This window comes from Eubalaena glacialis, chromosome 7, assembly GCF_028564815.1.
Source record: "Eubalaena glacialis isolate mEubGla1 chromosome 7, mEubGla1.1.hap2.+ XY, whole genome shotgun sequence".
Lineage (NCBI taxonomy): Eukaryota > Metazoa > Chordata > Mammalia > Artiodactyla > Balaenidae > Eubalaena > Eubalaena glacialis.
This window is the reverse complement of record NC_083722.1, coordinates 77,135,953-77,154,450: the sequence shown is the minus strand read 5'-3', so window position 1 is coordinate 77,154,450 and position 18,498 is coordinate 77,135,953. Positions and strand designations below refer to the sequence as shown.

Sequence of the window (18,498 nt, the reverse complement as noted above, 5' to 3'; positions counted from 1 at the left end):
TCACAGTAGAAGTTCTTCCAAAATTGGAGTCAATCCTCTCAAGCCCTGCCACTGCTTTATCAACTATGTTTATGTAATATTCTAAATCCTTTGTTGTCATTTCAATAATCTTCAAAGCGTCTTCACCAGGAGTAGATTCCATCCCAAGAAACCACTTTCTTTGTTCATTCATAAGAAGCAATTCCTCGTTCGTTAAAAGTTTTATCATGAGATTGCAGAAATTCAGTTACATCTTCAGGCTCTACTTCTAACTCTGGTTCTTCTGCTATTTCCATCACATCTGCAGTGACTTCCTCCACTGAAGTCCTGAACCCCTCAAAGTCATCCATGATGGTTGGAATCAACTTCTTCCAAACTCTTCTTAATGTTATTTTGACCTCTTTCCATGGATCACAAATGTCTTAATGACATCTAGAATGGTAAATCTTTTCCAAAAGGTTTTCAATTTTCAGATCCATCAGAGGAATCACTATGTGTGGCAGCTATAGCCTTGTGAAATGTATTTCCTTTTTTAAAAAATAAATTTATTTATTTATCTTGGTTGTGTTGGGTCTTCGTTGCTGCACGCAGGCTTTCTCTAGTTGTAGCGAGTAGGAGCTACTCTTTGTTGCGGTGTGCAGGCTTCTCATTGCGGTGGTTTCTCTTGTTGTGGAGCACCGACTCTAGGTGCATGGGCTTCAGTAATTGTGGCACGTGGGCTCTAGAGTAGTTGTGGCTTGCAGGCCCTAGAGCGCAGGCTCAGTAGTTGTGGCGCACGGGCTTAGTTGCTCCGCGGCATGGGGGATCTTCCCGGACCAGGGCTCAAACCTGTGTCCCCTGCATTGGCAGGTGGATTCTTATCTTTTTGCGTTCTTCTTGGCTGCGCTGTGCGGCATGTGGAATCTCAGTTCCCCGACCAGGGATTGAACCCATGTCCCTTGCAGTGGAAGTGCAGAGTCCTAACCACTGGACTACCAGGAAAGTTCGGATTAAGTTCTTATATGGGCACAGTTTGTGGTGCTGCAAAACAATTACAATAGTAACATCAGACATCACTGATCACCATAACAAATATAATAGTAATTTAAAATTTGAAACATTGAGAGAATTACCAAAATGTGACACAGAAGCACAAAGTGAGCAAATGCCGTTGGAGAAGTGGTGCCGATCGACTTGCTCCACGCAGGGTTGCCACAAACCTTCAATTTGTAAAGAACGTGATGTCTGCAAAGTGTAGTATAGCGAAGTGCAGTAAAATGAAGTCTGCCTGCGTCCCCATTTTACAGTAAAGGAAACTGGGGCTCCGGGAAGTTGTCACTCACTGAGGTCACACAACCAGGGACATGCAGGGTTTGAAACCAGGGGTATCTGACAGCAGAGCCCTGCTCCTGCCCCCAGGCCCTCCTGCATCTGTGTTTGCTTGGCTCTGAGTGTGAGGCCTGGTACACATTTCAGGTGGAGGCCAAGCTCGCTGCTCTGCCTACCCACCTACCTGGCAGGTGGAGGGCCGCCTTCCAGACCCCCAGATCCCAGTGAAAGCGTGGCTCCGGGCCCACCACGAGAGGCATTTCCTGGGCCACCCGTCAGGCCTGGTGCCTACGCAACTCTGGGAACAGGCCTTGAGCTGCACAGCTTCCCAGGCAGTTTGGCAGCATCCCTGGCAGCTGCTTCCCCGTCCCCCAGGCTTTGCCCAGCCCCATGGGGTACTGAGCATCAGTCTCTGAGGGGTTCCCCAGAGCCGGGAGCTCCAAGAGCCAGTAGGGAGTAATGGTCCCGTTTTACAGATGAGGAACTGAGGCCTAAGGAAGAAACTCGTGGTGGTTACAGTGTGTGGGTAGCAGAGTAGAACTCACACTTCCGTTCTTCCCGCCACCCTCCACAGCCTCTGGCTGAAAAACGACTTAGTCTCCCAGCCCACACAGGAGGAAACGGGCTCTGGCTGCACGGCTCTGCCTTGGAGCTGCAGGACGATGGGAGAGGCTCTGAATTCACTCACCAACTGTAGTTCTGTTCTAAACACACTCTGGACCACCCCGGGGGCTTCTGGGGCCTGTGCAACAGAAGTAGGGAACAGGGGTCCCCAGGCTCCTCCTCTGGGCTCTCACAGCCCCAGCATTCCCCAGCACAGCCCATGTCACGCTGTCTCCCCCACCTGTGAGCCCAAGGGGACAAAGCCCCACTTCTGGGGCTTTCACTGCTGGACGCAGAGCAGGGATTCAAGTGTTTCCCGAGAGGATGGCAGGTGGAGAAGACAGGGGGACACTTAGGTCTCTCTGGGGGGGGTTCGCCCCCCAAACCCCGCAGCACCAGCCCCCCCTTATCCGGCTCCTCTCCAGCTGTGGAAACTTGTACCTCAGCCCAGAAAAATGAACTTGCTGGAAGTCAGCTGCTTGGCTGCCAGGGCCAGCCAATCCGGCGCTGGGGGCACCTCGCTCACCACCAGGGACGAGGGCCGGGGGCTGGACCAGAGGGGCTGGAGGGAGGGCCCTGCCTGAGGCCTGTGCCCAGAGAGAGGTGGAGAGGACGAAACAGGAAGCCGAGAGTGGGTGTTGAAGTGGTGGGGACAGAGAGCTGCACGCTCAGGGGGACACCGGCTGCCACCAGCTTCCTCGCTGCAAACGGGCACACTGAGCAAGTTTCTCAACCTCAACCCGGCCACTCGGCATTTTCTTTTTTCTCCTACCCTGCTCCCCTCCCTGTCCCCAGGTAGGAAAGAGCTCCTGAGATATAGATTCTAGAACTCAGACACAGACTCCTCTGTGGCAAGGGCGGGGACAAACGTGAGATGAGGAGTTACACCGAGTACCGCCTTGCTTTGTCCCCATTTTACAGATGAGGAAATGGAGGTTTCAAATGATTAAGTTACATCTTAAAAGCCATATCTTTTGGCTACTCTGCGATTTGAATCCAGAGCTGTCTGAAGCCTGAGCTGTATTTCCTTCCTCTCCCGTCCTCCTCCCCAGTCTGGGCTGGCCTCGACGACTTTGCTCACGTCTCCCAGCCAGACCTTGCACTGTCCTGCTTTTCAGCGCTCGCCCCTCACTCTTCTGAGATAGACTCTCTGCAGCTGGTCCCACCTCCTCCCATCACCCCACAGACACACCTGGGGCTCCCTCAGCCACCCAGAAAAGTTTTCTGTTTTTGGCCCACGGCCCTGGAGCCAGAGGAAACCCATAAATACAAACACATTTGCATGAAAGCCCAGGGGTCTGCATCTGCAGCTAACAGCTCGGTTTAACTTCCAAGACAGAGCTGCCAGAAGTGGGAGCAGCAGCCACCAGCTTTCTGGGAGAAACGTGTCCCGACAGCCAAGTCGGTATCAGTTGGTGTTTATTTAGACGCACAAATAAAAGAACCTGATGGTTCAAACAGCTTGTGCTCCTTTTTTTTTTTTTTTGGGGGGGGGTGGTGGGAGGTGGGGAGGGCGTGCATCATATATATAATATATATATATTTTAAAAGATCAACATATCACCAGTCCCCCACATTTTTCTCTACTGAGCAATATATACAGCCCATATATATATATATATATATATGTGCGTGTATATATATATATATTACATATTTTTTTCAATAGATAACTACATTCAAGTAATGAAACACAGGATTTACAATTTCCCTCTGAGAGCAGAGGAAAAGCAAATTCACATACAATTCACAGAGGAAGTACCATGAAAGCCCAGCCAGACAGGAGCTGAGGCCTCTCTGGGGGACGAGGGAGACAGGCAGCAGCAGAAATTATGACAATCACACTGCTGCTTATCGTGGGGGACAGGCAGGTGCCGATGAAGTGGGGGGCCCCGCCTGCTCTGCCTGGGCCAGGTCAGCAGGCCGTGCTGGCTGACCCAGGCTCCCTGGCTGGGGTGGGTTGGGGGCACATGTCTGGCAACCTCAATTTTCCAGGAGCCCCTCGAATTTGGGGTTCACAAAGGAGAAGCCGGCAAATGCTGTTTGGTCCATGGAGTCGATGAGGTCCTTGTCGCTGTAGGAGAGGCGCGGCTTCTCATTCAGGAACTCCTGGTCGAAGTTGCTGTAGTCTCCAGGGGACCTCTGCAAGCAGAAGGCAGGGGTGCGTAAGTGGGACCCAAAGGGCAACCTTCCAATGGGTTCCCGAGGTTCTGGGAACCCATTCCCGGAGCCATAATCCCTGTTGGGCTGGGCCAAGCCAGAGCTGTCCTTATTTAGAACAGAAAAGGGAGTCTTTCCTCTGGAAGGTGGATGCTGTTACCAAGGGAATGAGGGAAGCCAGCAGGGGGCCTGGAGGAGGAAAGGTGGACATCCACCCAAGCAGGGTTCTAGAAGACCACAGCCCTGGGTCAAAGCCCACCCACCACCTGTTTTTGTAGGTCCCACAAGCTAAGGCTGGCTTTTGCATTTTTAAATGTTTAGGAAAAAATCAAAAGGAGAATAACACTTCATGACATGTGAAAATTAAATGAAATTCAAAGTTCGGCATCCATAAATAAAGTTTTATTTGTACACAACCACACCGCCTCACTGACATACCGTCTATGGCTGCCTTGAGACTATCTGGCCTGCAAAGCCTAAGATATTTACTATTAGGCTGTTCACAGGAAAAGTTTGCCAACTCTCTGCTTCTGAAGGTACAATGAAAGGGTGATTGAAAGAGGTCTTAAGCTGGTGGCCCTCAGGCCAAACTGAGCTGCAGGTACAACCATTTTGACTAGCCATGGGTTTTAATGGCATTTGAGCCAATATTTTAAAATTGGGCAATTTGACATAAAAATCCTGGTTTCTGGCTTCTTTTGAAAATTGACAGAGCAGAGCAGCCCTGGGCCCATGTCCTGGCACGTCCGCCCACTCTTGGTGCTGAAACCCGCTTGGCCAGCTCATCACAGGCCCCACTTCCCACTAACAGGGGCTGCCGATCAGCTGCCTGGTGTTATTTAAAATCAATCTATCCCTCTTTCTATCAAAAGCGAGACACTGAAAGCAGGCTGTGTGATTTTCCTACAGCTGGCCTGGCCTGGTAGTGACGTGCCCAGGGCAGGAGGCACTGAGTTTGAGATCCCTGGAATGGGGGAGTGCTCTGCGGCTTCAAGACACAAACACATTACGCAGGCTGCTCAGTGGGAACAGCGTGTCCTGACAGAAGAGGGGAAGCAAAGGAGAGAAAGGGGAAGGGAGGGAAGAGCTGCGATCAGAGAAGGGCCACGGGGTTCAACTTCTGAGAAGTCCAGCCTGCCTCTGCTCTCCTGCAGGCTCCTTGGCGGCTTCTCTAGATTCTAGGCCTTTATGCAAACCATCCCTCCTCTACCTGGAATACCTCCCAACTGCCCTTGGCCTGGCCGAGCTTCCCCAGCCCTGCCGACATCCCATGTCCTCTCAGACCCACCCCGATCTCTGCATCTTGGGCACCGGCCCACAGACCCTCCCAATGGCAACTGATTGTGTGTGGCCTTGTGACATGTCTTGTACTGCTGTCATTTATCATAAATGACCATCAGTGTGCAAGTTTCCTATCTCTCTGAGGAGCTGGGGCCCCTCTAGCTCTGGGACTGGGCCTCCCACTTCGCTATGCAGCCCAGCACAGTGCTCTGCACCCAGAGGCCACTCAGCATTTCCGATATTTTTTGGAAAATGGATTGGATAGATGGGTAGATGGAGGGAGGGGGGCCTTAACTCTGATCCCCAAAGCATACTCCCCTGCACACAGTGGGTTTTAAAGAATGTATGCTAAAGGGTGGCTGGATCCACTGTCACCAACGTTTGTTGAATGACTGACTGAGGAGAGATGGTGAGGATACGAGCGTAGAGGCTGTGGCTCAGTGTGCCAAAGGTTGGGAAAGCAGATTTGCTAGAAGAAGGGAGAGGAGGAGAGCATGTGAATGATGCAGGAGAGAGGCAGGGCAAAGCAGGAGGAGTCCACCCCGGAAGGCAGTGAGGGACAACACTGAGTGGGCAGCCCCCACTGGAGTGGGATCACGTACCACTCTGGGCTTGAAGGGCGGCTCCACTGCACGTTTCTCCAGCAGAGCCCAGTTGATGGTCTTGAAGAAGGGGTGGATTTTGATGTTCCCTGTCACTCCCAGCCTCCTGGTTGTATCCCGTTCAAGCAGCTGCAACGCAGCAGGTAACCTGGTTAGCACCCGAGGGCTGTAGGAAATGGGAGCCTCAGAAAACCCCCAAGCAGGCCAAGGGGTGCCCAGGCTGGTCCAGCCCAGGCTGGTGTCACAGCCCAGGGCCTCTGGGGCTGAGAAGTCCTCTCTGGCCTCTGGTCCCATGTCCGGTGGAGAAACAGGGCGTGGACTGGTGCTGCCAGGACTCTAAGCTGGTGGGACTTGTGAGTAAAAGCAGGAGCCCTTACTGGGTGTTTACCATCTGCCTGGCATCATACATTTATGTTTTTTTCCCCAAAACTCTGTGAGAAAGGTTCTCTTCTGGCCTCATTTTGTAGATAAGGAGATAGACTCAGAGTTTAGCCTAAGGTCTATCTGTCTTCTGACCCCAAGCCCATCATTGCTATGCCAGGCTGATTCAGTGCAGGGAACATAGACAGGAGGTCCCAGGAATGTGGCAAGAGAGTGACCCCCCAATGTGTTAGGACCGGAGCACTGGTGAGGCTGCCATCCCTGAGACAGGAGGCTTCTGGCATTCCCGTGACCTGGCGTCTGCCAGCTCCTGCCCCTGCCAGCCCAGCCCAGGGGCTCCTACCTTCTCCAGGATGTCCTTGGACTCCCTGGTGATCCAGCGGGGATAATACGGTGAGTCCACACGGATGGACTCGAAGAGTTCGTCCTCATCGTCACCGTGGAAGGGGGACTGACCAATGAGCATCTCATAGAGAAGGACTCCAAAGGACCACCAGTCCACGGAGAATGAGTACTTCAGGCCCTGCAGGATCTGGGGCAGAGGGGGTGCCGGAGCTGAGGGGGCCCTGGAGCACAAGCCCCGGCCAGCCCTCCTCAGCCTCTCGGCTGTGGCTCGGACATCGCCACCCACCCCCTGTGGAGACAAGGTGTCGGCCAGAGGCGGGGCCGCGAGGGTGCCACTCACCTCGGGGGCGATGTAGTCAGGGGTGCCGCAGAAGGTGCTGGCCTGTTTGTCCCCGAACATGTTCTCCTTGCACATGCCGAAGTCAGCAATCTTGATGTGGCCGTCCCTGTCCAGCATCACGTTGTCCAGCTTGAGGTCCCTGCGGGGAGGGGACAGGAAAAGGAGTCGTTAGGGTCCAATTCCCCTCCTCCCCGTAGTCCCCTCCCATGTCCCCATTGTCAGCCTGGAAAGCCTAGGACTCTCTCCAGGGGATGAGGGAATGAGGAAGAGGAGGGGAAAGAGGTGCTAAAAACAGGTGCTTCCTGCAAGCCGCCTACTGTGTGCTGTGTGCTGGACACACACCATCCTACTTCCTGAAGCCCAAAATGAGGCTCAGCGAGGTGGTATCACTTGCCTAGGGTCACCCAGCTAGTCAGCTGTGGAAGCGCCCTGGACTCAGGTTTGTCAGACTCCACAAGGGCAGGGAGCCCGTCTATTTTATGTAGGTAGTTGAGTAGATAACTTAGGCACACGGTAACAAGCACCAGAAAAGCAGAACAGCACAAGGCCCATCTTCCACTAACCTCGCTTGCCAGGCCCTCCCTAGACTGAGTCCAGGCACGGACAGCACATTACAATGTGCATCTCACGCCAACTTTTAAAGCCTGGCCCCTAACATTCAATATGCACTGTCCCATGGATTGGTTTTCCACTTGACAACGTACCTTGGGATCATCCCACAATAGTACACACAGCACGGCCTCAGCCTTTCGGATGAGTACATATTAATCCATGGCAGGATGGGACTGTCATTTATTGGGTGAGAATTTATGAAACCAGACCCCACTGGTGGAAGCTCAGAGTGCTCGGATGCAGCTGCAGAGGGAGACCAATGGCTCCAAGGGAGGGAGACACCATACCAGTCAGTGCTACGCTCCCGCCAAAGGTGTCGAGTATGGGCAGGGAGTTCCCAGTCCCTGGAGCTGTGCCAGCCTCAGCTAAGGGGCCACAAGGAATTGTAGCAATGGAGTAGGTGGTTTAAGCAAATATCCAACTAAAGACCGACTCCAAGAGGAGATGGGGCCACAGCTGGACTGGGATCCACTCAGAGCATTTCAGAGGATATGATGGGGTTGGGGCCTCCCCTCCTAAACACGCCCCACCTTCCGATCCCCGCACCTGTAAATGATCCCTTTCTGGTGTAGAAACTGTAGTCCACAGACTATCTCAGCCGCATAAAACCTGGATGAGACACACACACACACCAAGTGTCCTGAGATTTCTGTGAGCAGCCCCTGCTTCTCCCTGGGTCTTCATCCCCACCCCGAGGGACAGGAAATGCTGAAAATAACTCCACGGACAACCTGGTCCTGATCAAGCACATCTTGTATCAGGCAAGTAGGGGCTGGTAGTCAAGGCAGAAGAGAAAATTGTGAAGAAAAAAGTTCCAAATGAGACAATTCTCTGTCCTAAGAGTGTATGCATTTATATAGATATGCCTGTGTGCACACACACACACAGTCTGAGGGTGCATGCTAGTTTGGGGGCCACCCACCTGGGTCCTGCATTGTGCAGGATCACCCACCCGCTGAGGCCCAGGGAGGGGACAGGACCTGGCATGTCTAGGTTGTGTTCGCAGCCACAGCTCACCCCTCACCCCTAGCTTCCCACACGGGGCGGGGGATGGCCCTGGCCACCCCAAGTCTCTCCAACCCCAGCTCCAGCCCAGGCTGGCTTCACCAGGGGGAGGGAAGAAGGAATGGAAGGCAGATGGGCAGAGGGCTCTTCCCCCAACAGGGCCTCGCGTACGTGGCACGGTAGAGCTCGAAGCGGCCTTTGTCCTGGATGTGATACATCAGATCGCCCCCATTGAGGAACTCCATCACAAAGAACAGGTGGTCCTGCGGGGGGAGAGTGGTGAGCAGAGGCACAGAAAGCGGCAGGAAGCTCCTTCACTGAGGACCACTAGGGGCAAGCCCCAACAGGAAGCAGGGGGCAACTCTGCCCTGGCGGATGTGAGGGGGGAAGAACGGCCCTGCCCTGGGGAGTCTGAGGAAGGGGGACTCAGTGGCCTTAAGTGGTCTGAGGAAGAAGACTGGGCCCTGCCCTGGAGAATCTCAATGGGAGACATGGTCCTGACCTGAGCGACTGAGGGGGGCTGTGGGCCAGGGGCACTGATAGTGGGCGGGCCAGCACCTTGGTCTGGAAGGTGCAGAAGAGATGGGTGAGAAAGGGATTCTCCCCAGAGAGCGCCAGCACCCGCTTCTCCACCATCGTGCACTCCACGTCATCATCGATCAGAACCACGTCCTTCTTGAGGGCCTTGATGGCGAAGAATTCCTTTTTGCCCTTCAGCTCTGCGAGCAGCACCTGACAGATGGGCAGGGGTGCTGAGCAGGGGAGGTTCGGACCAAAGGTCAGGGCGCATGGCCCAACCCAACCCGGAAGCACCCAGGGAGGGTGGGAAGCAGGTGCCCCTTGGCTACCGAGCCCAGGTCCCTCGGGCTGCCTGCCCCAGGGCCATGGGGCCCTCACCTTCCCGAAGCTGCCTTTGCCCAGGACCTTGAGGAAGGTGAAGTTCTCAATGCTGCACTTGGTGCTGCTCTCCCAGATCTTGCCGTAGGTCCCAGTTCCTGCCCGAGAGACAGCTGCTTCAGACTCATGTCTCATGTCCAGAGGGTGGTCCTCCCCTGCTGGGTCCCTCCCCACAGAAGTGCCTCCTCTCCGGTTGCACTCAACTGTGTGGAGAGGCTGGGTCCCATGCTGGTGTTGGGGGGTAGGGGCTTTCCGGGAAGGAATGGGCAGAGCTTCACCTGGGACATCATCTGCAGAGACTCCTGGCTTCTTCTCAAAATTCTGGTAGATCCCAACAGTCTCTGCAGTCTCGGAGTCTGACCTCCGGGCAGGTCTCTGGAAGGGGTAGGGGTTGGGGGGCCAGAGGTCATACCATGGTCAGAACTCCCAACCCAGAGGGGGGACCCCAACCATCCATAACTCCACCCTCAATATGGGTGACAGCAGGTACAGAGCCCGGGACCCCAGGCGGTGCATGTGCATGTACACATGTGTGAACAAGCACGCGTGCACACATGCACACACACACACACACTTCCGGCACAGAGACGCTCGGTGGTCTGGAAGGCACTGATTACAAACAAAAGTTCTGGAAATTGAACCCTAACTTCCCAACCACCTACTCAATAGATTTTTATTTGTGTTGCCTTCACTTGTTTTTTTTTTTCCTCACTTGTGATAGATTCTAGAATCTTAAAGTTCTGTGGCCTCCTTCAAGCTCCACCCATACCCAAACACACACAAAACATATACACACTGGACTTCCCTGGTGGCACAGCGGTTAAGAATCCACCTGCCAATCCAGGGCACACGGGTTCGAACCCTGGTCCAGGAAGATGTCACATTCCGTGGAGCATCTAAGCCCATGTGCCACAACTACTGAGCCTGTGCTCTAGAGCCCGCGAGCCACAATTACTGAAGCCCTCGCGCCTAGAGCCCGTGCTCCACAACGAAGAGTAGCCCCTGCTTGCCACAACTAGAGAAAGCCCGCATGCAGCAACAAAGACCCAACACAGCCAAAAATAGATTAATTAATTTAAACAAAAAAAAAGTAAAGGAGGAAAAAGAGATTTTAGGTAAACTCTTTTTTTAAAAAAAAAAACAACATATACACATAAAGGCTTTAGTTCCAAGTGTTCCAACCTTGCAGTCATCCAGGTTCACCCTCAGGAAAAGCACTGCTTGAATAACTAATTTCTTAGGAGAACAAGCCCACCACCCTCTAATGTCCAATCCTTGAACTGGATCTTCCAGAAGTAGGGTCTTATGTATAAACGCCCCTCACTGCAGTTCCCCAGGAGTGGGCATGAGCCCTGACTCGTCCCCAACCCTGCCACCCTCTGTCCAGGGTTCCCACAGTGCCTGCCCACCTGGGTGACTTGGTTCAAGGCCTCGGCCAAGAGCTTCTGGTTGATGCCACAGAGGTTGGCCACCTTCATCTGGCACTTATGGTGCACGTTCATGCCACAATCTGGGGTGGGAGAGAAGCAGAGCCATCAGGGCCCCCGCCCAGGCAGGCAGCCAGCAGGCTCCAAGAAAACTGTCCCCTTGTCCCAGGCCCAGCCAAGGGCAGGGAGGGATGGAGGAGAGAGCAGGAGAGAGGAGGGCTTTTGGCAGCGTCTGCTGGGTTTCCTGCCTTTAGAAAAAGATGTATCTGAAGCCATCACGAGCACCTCAAATCTTTCATTATTTAAAGAAGAAAAAGAAAAAACAAATGTCTGGGACAAGCTAGGCAAGTCACTTTTCCTCCAGATGGCTCTCGTTTCAGTGAAGCCTGAGGTGGGGGAGGGCCTGCTAGGAGCACGTGCTGAGCTGGTGTGAGACGGGCCCTGGCCGAGCACCTTCCGCCCGCTTTCCCCTCAGTGACTCTTTGGGGCCGACTCTACTCTAACGCCTGTTTTATACTTGCGTGGAGCTCTCAGTGGTGGGGCCACCTTCTGACGGTCACACAGCAGTAAATGGCAGTCAGTCGGGCCAGTGGGGAGGGGCCAGGAGGCCTCACCCACGTGAGAGTCCCCGAGCGAGGGGGCAAAGGCAGCCTCAGCTGGTCTCAGCTTCCGAGGTCCGGGTGGGCCCCCCTCCCACTTCCGCCGCAGCCCCCGCCCTAGCCGGCACGCACCTTCACACTTTAATCCCTGCTTCACCAGCCCCCAGAGCAGGCTGCCGCAGTGGTCGCAGAAGGTGGGGCTCATGTAGTTATAAACCTTGAACCGGTGTGGCATGTCAATGTTGAAACGTTCTTTCTGGAACTAGGGGTGCGGGGTGTCACAGGTCAAGGGTCACATGCCAGCTCCAGCCCCTTCCTCACCCCCTAACTCTCCCTGACCCAACCCCATGCGTGGGAAGATCCCCAAGAGGGCTCCATGGGGACTGGGAAATCCAGGGATCCCAGGGGCCAAGCCAGGGGAAGGAAGGAAGAAGGAAAACGGGGAGGAAGGGTGACCCCACAGGGAAGGGGTGGGGAGAGTTCGAATTCCTCCCGCCCTGCCCTGGGCCCGGCCTCACTATGGTGTCCCGGCTGTTGGCTGCAGTGCCCGTACACCGGCCAATGATCTTGTCGATGCATTTCTTGTGGATGGCAGCGTTGCATTCTTGAGGAGGCCCAGGCCCAGGAGGGGGACGGGAAGGCCCCGGAGGGGCAGAGTCTGTGAGCTGGCGCCCCCCGGCCCAGTCCTGCCCTCCACACAAAGCCCCCGTGCTCCCCGACCGCCCAAACCCTCACCACACGGAGCCCTCAGCCTAGAGCTTGATTTTTCTCTCCTCCAGTCAGTCCCTGTGGGAGGAGTCTGGGAAGGATGGGGCGGGGAGGACAGGTCGATCTGGGGGAGTCTCGGAGGTTAGGAAAGGCTCAAGGAGTCCCGGTGGGCAGGGAGGGGGGCATGGCAGTGAGAGAACTAGAGGCAGGGGAGCCCTCTTTGTGGCTCAGGACAGCAAACAGCTCTTAAGCTCTCTCACCCACCCACCCACCCACCCACACACACACACACACACACACACACTGACAGATGCACCCCAACACAAAGGCACTCAGATACACGTACACAGCATGTATAATGACAAACTTTCTTACATAGAATGCTTACCGGGCACCAGCCACACTTAAAATACAGCTTTACATATTTTATCCCATTTGATCTTCACAATGACTCTATTGCCCCTATTTTACAGATGAGGAAATTGAGGCACAGAGAGGTTAAGTAAATTTGTCTAAGGTCCTACAGCTAGGAAGTGGTAGAGCTGGGATTCAGACCCAGGCAGGCTGGCTCCAGAGCCTGTGCTCACCACCACCGGTCCACACTGCCTCATGCATGCACCGACGGCCGTAGAGAAGGGTGTGCTCATACGTGAGTACCAGATGCACACAGCTCTCAACAGAAGCACACATGCAGCCAGGGATGTGCTGGCAGAGGTCTAATAGCCTCTCTGGGGGGAAAGAGCCCCGATGTGCAGCACTGGCAGATTCTATGTACATACTCCACCAGGGCCTATTTCAGGCTGCCAACGTGATGTCACTGAACAGGAAGCGCTGGGAAGAGACACGCCGGCTCCAGCACTCACTGACGCAGCCGCCGTCCACACACACACTACCACATGGAAAGCCTCACGTGCACACACTCAAGCACAGGCTTCATCCAGACACACCGTCCCAACACAGGGACACAGGCTTCACTGTGAAGGCATGCAGGCACATGCGTGCACACACATGTGCATACAAACCGGGCTGTGGAGACACTTACGCCTGCACTTGTAGCCTTGCTTGTTGAGACCCCTGAAAGACAAGTGCCCAGGCAGGGTGAGTGAGGGGAAGCACCGGGGATGGGGGCCCTCCCTCACCCACCCCACCCCAGCGGATACAGCCAGTCTCACCAAACAAAGTCTCTGCATACAGAGCAGAAAGTGGGCTGTCCAAAGAAGGTGGCAATAAACTCGTGGTTCTTGATGTAGTGAATTTTGGCCTGTTTGATGGCTCCACGGCGGTTCATCGTTGGGAACTTGGCCTCGCCTTCACCCCGCATTGACTGCTTGCAATCTGGGGGCCGGGTAGCAGTGAAGTCAGCCCCAGCCCACGGGAGGGGCCACACCCCTTCAGTCCCTCCCAGGGCAGTCCTGGACAGAGCGCCAATGGAGGCTGCTTTCCTAAACCTCTGTTCTGGCTCTGGCCTCTGAACCTCCGTCCCCAGCCCAGGTAGGGAGGGGCTTACCTATGTCTTCCAGGAAATACTGCACAGACATCAACACCTTGGCCTGGGGTTGCAGGTCCAGCTGCAGGGGTGAGGGTGGGGGAGTCAATGAGGGCAGGCCTGGGCCAAGCCAGACTCAGAACCCGCCCCCATGGTTGGTCCCTGAAGGGCCAGGGAGTCCCGGCGGCCTAGTCAGACACCTGTCTGCCCAGAGTGGGCAGGGCCCCACCCCTGAGCCCCGCCCCCAGCCCTCACCCAGGGGTATTATTACATTTGGGGAAGTGAAAGGATCCAGCCCACACCCAGCTAGGCCACATGGCCCCAGGAACAGAGTGGGAAGGGAAACTCCCCGCCCCCAACCCCGGCTGCCCGCTTCACAAGGATCTTAGAATGGAGGCACGGCATCCCCCCACACATGCAGACACACAGACACACGCATACTGACACAGCGTGCTGGTTCTCTCTCTCTCCCTCTCTCTGTCGGGGGCTCTGTCTGTCCAGTCTCCTCACACAGACTGGCTCGTCCTAAGGGCAAGACCCTCAGCTCCCCCAGGGCCTGGTGACTGACAGTGTCCCTTGGGGTAGTGGACAGAGAGCACAACAGCAGTCTCTGCCTGATTCTTCAAGGGTGGGTGCAGCCCTGGGCCAACCTCTCTCGGCCCAGTTCCTTCACCCCTCACTGGAGGCTGAGTAGAGTCTCCATGGTCACAGGTCTTTCCTGGTGGGGACATCTTGGCTGCAGGAGCCCACATGTAACCCCAGGGGGCAGGGATGCCCTGCCAGCGCTGACATCCTGTGGCCACGAGGGACATATGGCCATGTGTGCGTGCAGAGTCCAGGTTTCAGCAGGTGAGTGGCGGGCCATGAGCCTTCTCCTCCCCGACCCCCCCTGCTGTGGAAGATCATAACTGGTGTTCCCCGATGCCTGCCTGGGTTTGGAATATCTGTGAAGATTCCAAACAGAACTGGGAACAATGGGGTTCTCTGAGAAGGGGGACCTGGTGTTGGGACTAGGACCCACCCTTTCATACAGCTTGATATGTTTTACTATGTGCACATCCTGCCTTTGCAAAATTAAAAGGGAAAAAAGCAGCTGTAATACCAAGGAGGGCTCTCTTTAGCACCGCCTACGTGCCAGGTTCTGCAGTAAGCCCTTTGCATCCAGCTGCTCGTTTCATCAGAACTGACCCCACCGTAGGTCTTTTAGTAGTTTCTCCTTTTACAGATTCAGAAACAGACTCAGAGAGGCGAAGGGTCTGATGAATCGCAGGACCAGGATTCGAACACAAGCTGTCGGCTACAGAGCTGCCCCAGTGGCCGGAGCAGCCGGGTGCCCTCGGCCGTACCCGCTCACTTTGCCCACACACATGCGTGACTGTGGCTGTGCCCCTCACCCAGAACTCGGCCTTGCCATTGTTCTTCTTGCAGCGCTCGGCCAGCACCGACACACCCACTGTCACCTCGGACACTGGCTCCTCCGCGGCTCGCATCAGCACGATCTGGATGACGCGACCCTCGTAGATGTGGGCATCGAACGAGGACTTCCACTCGGGGTACATGGTGGGCTTCTTCTGCACCAGCGTCTTCCCACGCTCTGCAACGGGTCAGGAAGGCAAGGTCGGGCTAGGGCCCCTCTGTGCCTCAAATCCCAGGCCTTCCCACAGCCTTCCATCCTATGGAATCTGCCTGCTCTCTCCCCCAGGGCCCAAGTCTCCACTCCTCAGCCCTCATGACCATGCTCTGCTCGCCTCACCAGCCCCGTCTCACTCACAATCCGCATGAGAGCACAGAAACGCTGGAAGTTTCCCCAGGGTGCCCTGCTAGGTTCCACCCCGGGCCTTTGCTCCTGCTGTTCCCTCTTCCTCCAGCCCCTCTTAGATGTCACCTTCCCTTAGACATTTACTCAGTGACACCGCCACAGGCTCCCACATGCCAGCCATGGTGTTGGAGGCAAGGAACACGGTACCTGTCCTCCTAGAGTCCCAGTCCTGGGCAGAGACATGAATCAGTTCACCCCTCAAGTGAACATTAAATCACAGCTGTCATGAGACTGAAGAGGACAAGGTCACTGGTTCTAGACCTGCCCATGGTCAGGTGGCCTGACCCAACCTAAGGGTCAGGGAAGGCTTCCTAGAGGAAGGGACAGCTCAGCTGAGACCTAAGGGATGAGCCAGGGGTTCACCAGGTGAGGGCAGAAGCAAGAAGGAATGGCGTGAGATGTTTGCTTCTTCCAGGATGACCTCCCTGACTGCAGCCTGGGATGGTTCCTCGTCTGGACTTCCCTATCACAGGATTCACTGTCTGGCTCTGCTACCAGACTGTGAGCCCCATGAGGGCAGGGCCTGGTCAGCCCTGGAGCATGGCAGTGTTCTCAGTGCCTAGCACAGGGCCTGGCACAGATGGACATGTGGAGCTCCTGCAGGGAGCCTGTTCTTGGGTGAAACAACCAGTGGGGGAGGAGCCAGAAGCCCTGAGCTCCACAGAAGGTTCCATGTAGCCAGTGCAGGAGGGCCTACAGGCAGTGAGTAGCCTCTGTTGTCCTGCATCGCAAGCTGAGCTGGGCAGGGAGACGAGGACAAGGAAGAGAAGGATCCCTCAGAGGCTCTAGGAGAACAAGGCACAGTCCCTTCCATTGCCTCTTCCTGGCCCTGGCTTCCCCGCCCCCCCCCCCCCCCGCAGCTGCTGCCAGTGCCTGCGGCCCTACCTGTGCTGAGTGCCTCCTTCATCCTCACAGCACAGAAGGGCTGGCTTGCCTCGTCTGCGGCCTGCAGGGAGCCCAGCTCGTAGGAGTTGAAGGAGATGCGCAAGAACGGTGCCATGTTGGGGCTTGCAGCAGGGCTGTGGAGACAGAAGGTGTGAGGCAGGCAGCAGGGACAGCCCTGGGAGGTGGTCAGGTATCCGCTCCCCCCAGGGCTCCCACAGCATTGAATGTGGCCCACATGGTGCTTAAAATGCACTAGTCCTAGTTGCCACCATTAAAATTCAGAAGTTTTATGTATGACTAGATTGGCGGCCTCCCTAGTGAAATTGGAAGGTGCAACATCAGGCCTACTGGGCAATATCTGGCTGGCACTGCCCCCTTTGTTGGGCACCCCTGCTGGTTGACTCCAGTTCAGAGGCCCCCTTCCACTTGTCTCCAAATCCTATCTAGGCCCTGGAGGCATGTGAGCCTGTGACTCCCATGTCATTCATTTAGGGAGTCAGTCATTCAATGCCTCCTTTAATACCCAATGGCTGTTACCTAGTATGTGCTGGCCATAGCACCTCGGTGCCAGCCAAGATGGGCAGGACAGCACCCCTCCCTCCCTGTACCCTGCCCCATGCAGCCCTCCTTGGTTTTTTGCTCATAACCACCCAGGCAGACAAGTAGGGCCAAGACAAGTAGCAGGGCCAAGATGATCACCCCCACTTTTCAGATGGGAAACTGAAATCCTGAGGTTGAACCAGAACCCAAAGCTGGGATACTACTAATTAAGCACCCACTTTGGGACCAGGGTAGTGAAAGGCCCCACCCACATCAGCGTGCCTGACACTTCTGAACCTGAGCCCCTTGGGGTCAGGCGCTCTCGCCTACCTGGAAGTTTGTCCGCACTTTCAGACTAAGTTTTTCCAAATATAAAACTACTTTAATGTCGAATGTAACGCTGACTTTGCTTCTTAAACCACACAGGTTGGCCCCACACGCCCCCATTCCTCACAGTTCCTCAAATCGAGGATCACTACGGGTGGCCCTGAAGGTCCTTCGTCTTGTCCTCGTGGAGGATGCTCAGCTGTGCAAGCCCACAGGTGTACACTCGTACACCTGCACAGACACTGGCTCCGGGCCTAGGCCCCACAGGCGGGAGCTCCACAGCCGTGGCTGCAGGAACGCTCGCTAACGTTCTTCCCCGTTTATACGTATTTGCTCCATCCTGAACATAAGCCGGCACGGAGGCAGACTCAGACACGCACTCTTACCCACACACGCGCCTGTGTGCACGGGCAACAGCCACCCTGGCCCTGGGACAGCTCCCCCAGCTCCTCCACATGGCTGCAGAGTACCAGCCAGGCCTGCTGGCAGCTCCAAGCCCAGATGAGCTCACAGGAAACCCTTGACCTCAGCCTACACCCCAGCCCAATGGCCCGGCCAGTCCTCTGAAGCCTGCAGCCAGAGTGGAGGGGAGGGACCATGCGGGGCAGACCCCACCACGTCCCCTGCCCGGGCCAGGCTCCTACTCAGAGGGAGTGAGAGTGGGTGTGTGAGCTCACGTCTGAGACCAGATAGGCCAGCCACAGTGACCCCTCAGCAGGCAGGGAGGGAAAGCCAGCTGTGGGCGGCTGCTGCTTCCTCCCGGGGCCCAAGCAGGCATGAGTGTGCAAGCTGGTGTTGGGGGGAGAGGGGCGGTATGTGTGGGTGTGACTGCACAGCCATGGAGATGTGTGTGCCTGCGAGGACGTGTGAGTGGGTGGCAGGTAGTGGGCACTCAGCCAATGTTGAAGTGGAGAGCGAGCTGCGTGGGCCTGGCTGGGAGCGTGCATAGGAGCCTGGGTGAGTGTCTCAAACTTCTAGGCAAAAGGACATCGTGCCCCTCCTGCCACCCTGTGTGGTCTGGGGGTCCAGAATCATCAGCAGGGCCCCTGCACAGCACACACTTGCCATGTGCCTGCATCCGCGTTCCAGGGCCTGACCCCCGGCAGACGTGGCTCAGCCTCATGCTTCCCAATAGGATAACCTCGAGACCCAGGTGGGGCCGTGATGAACTTCCTGAGTGTCTCAGAGGATGAG

The 18,498-nt window shown here is 55.6% G+C and overlaps 1 protein-coding gene across 3 annotated transcripts in view; it reads right to left on the bottom strand.

The window, feature by feature from the left end:
- Positions 1-3,426: 3,426 nt before the first annotated feature.
- PRKCD (protein kinase C delta) overlaps positions 3,427-18,498 on the bottom strand; it is a 29,145-nt gene continuing 14,073 nt past the window's right edge. For 2 of the 3 annotated variants that reach the window (XM_061196988.1, XM_061196989.1), the window contains 17 exons: positions 16,438-16,571; positions 15,128-15,327; positions 13,755-13,815; positions 13,420-13,582; positions 13,290-13,321; positions 12,058-12,143; positions 11,672-11,801; positions 10,923-11,023; positions 9,792-9,888; positions 9,514-9,611; positions 9,175-9,348; positions 8,788-8,879; positions 8,158-8,220; positions 7,000-7,138; positions 6,658-6,846; positions 5,934-6,062; positions 3,427-4,032 (listed from right to left, as the gene is read on the bottom strand). In XM_061196988.1, coding sequence (XP_061052971.1) covers positions 3,874-4,032; positions 5,934-6,062; positions 6,658-6,846; positions 7,000-7,138; positions 8,158-8,220; positions 8,788-8,879; positions 9,175-9,348; positions 9,514-9,611; positions 9,792-9,888; positions 10,923-11,023; positions 11,672-11,801; positions 12,058-12,143; positions 13,290-13,321; positions 13,420-13,582; positions 13,755-13,815; positions 15,128-15,327; positions 16,438-16,552 — 2,028 coding nt within the window. In that variant the 5' untranslated portion in view covers positions 16,553-16,571 and the 3' untranslated portion in view covers positions 3,427-3,873. The remainder of the gene's footprint in view (positions 4,033-5,933; positions 6,063-6,657; positions 6,847-6,999; positions 7,139-8,157; positions 8,221-8,787; positions 8,880-9,174; positions 9,349-9,513; positions 9,612-9,791; positions 9,889-10,922; positions 11,024-11,671; positions 11,802-12,057; positions 12,144-13,289; positions 13,322-13,419; positions 13,583-13,754; positions 13,816-15,127; positions 15,328-16,437; positions 16,572-18,498) is intronic. The other variant, XM_061196990.1, reaches the window with a different exon arrangement.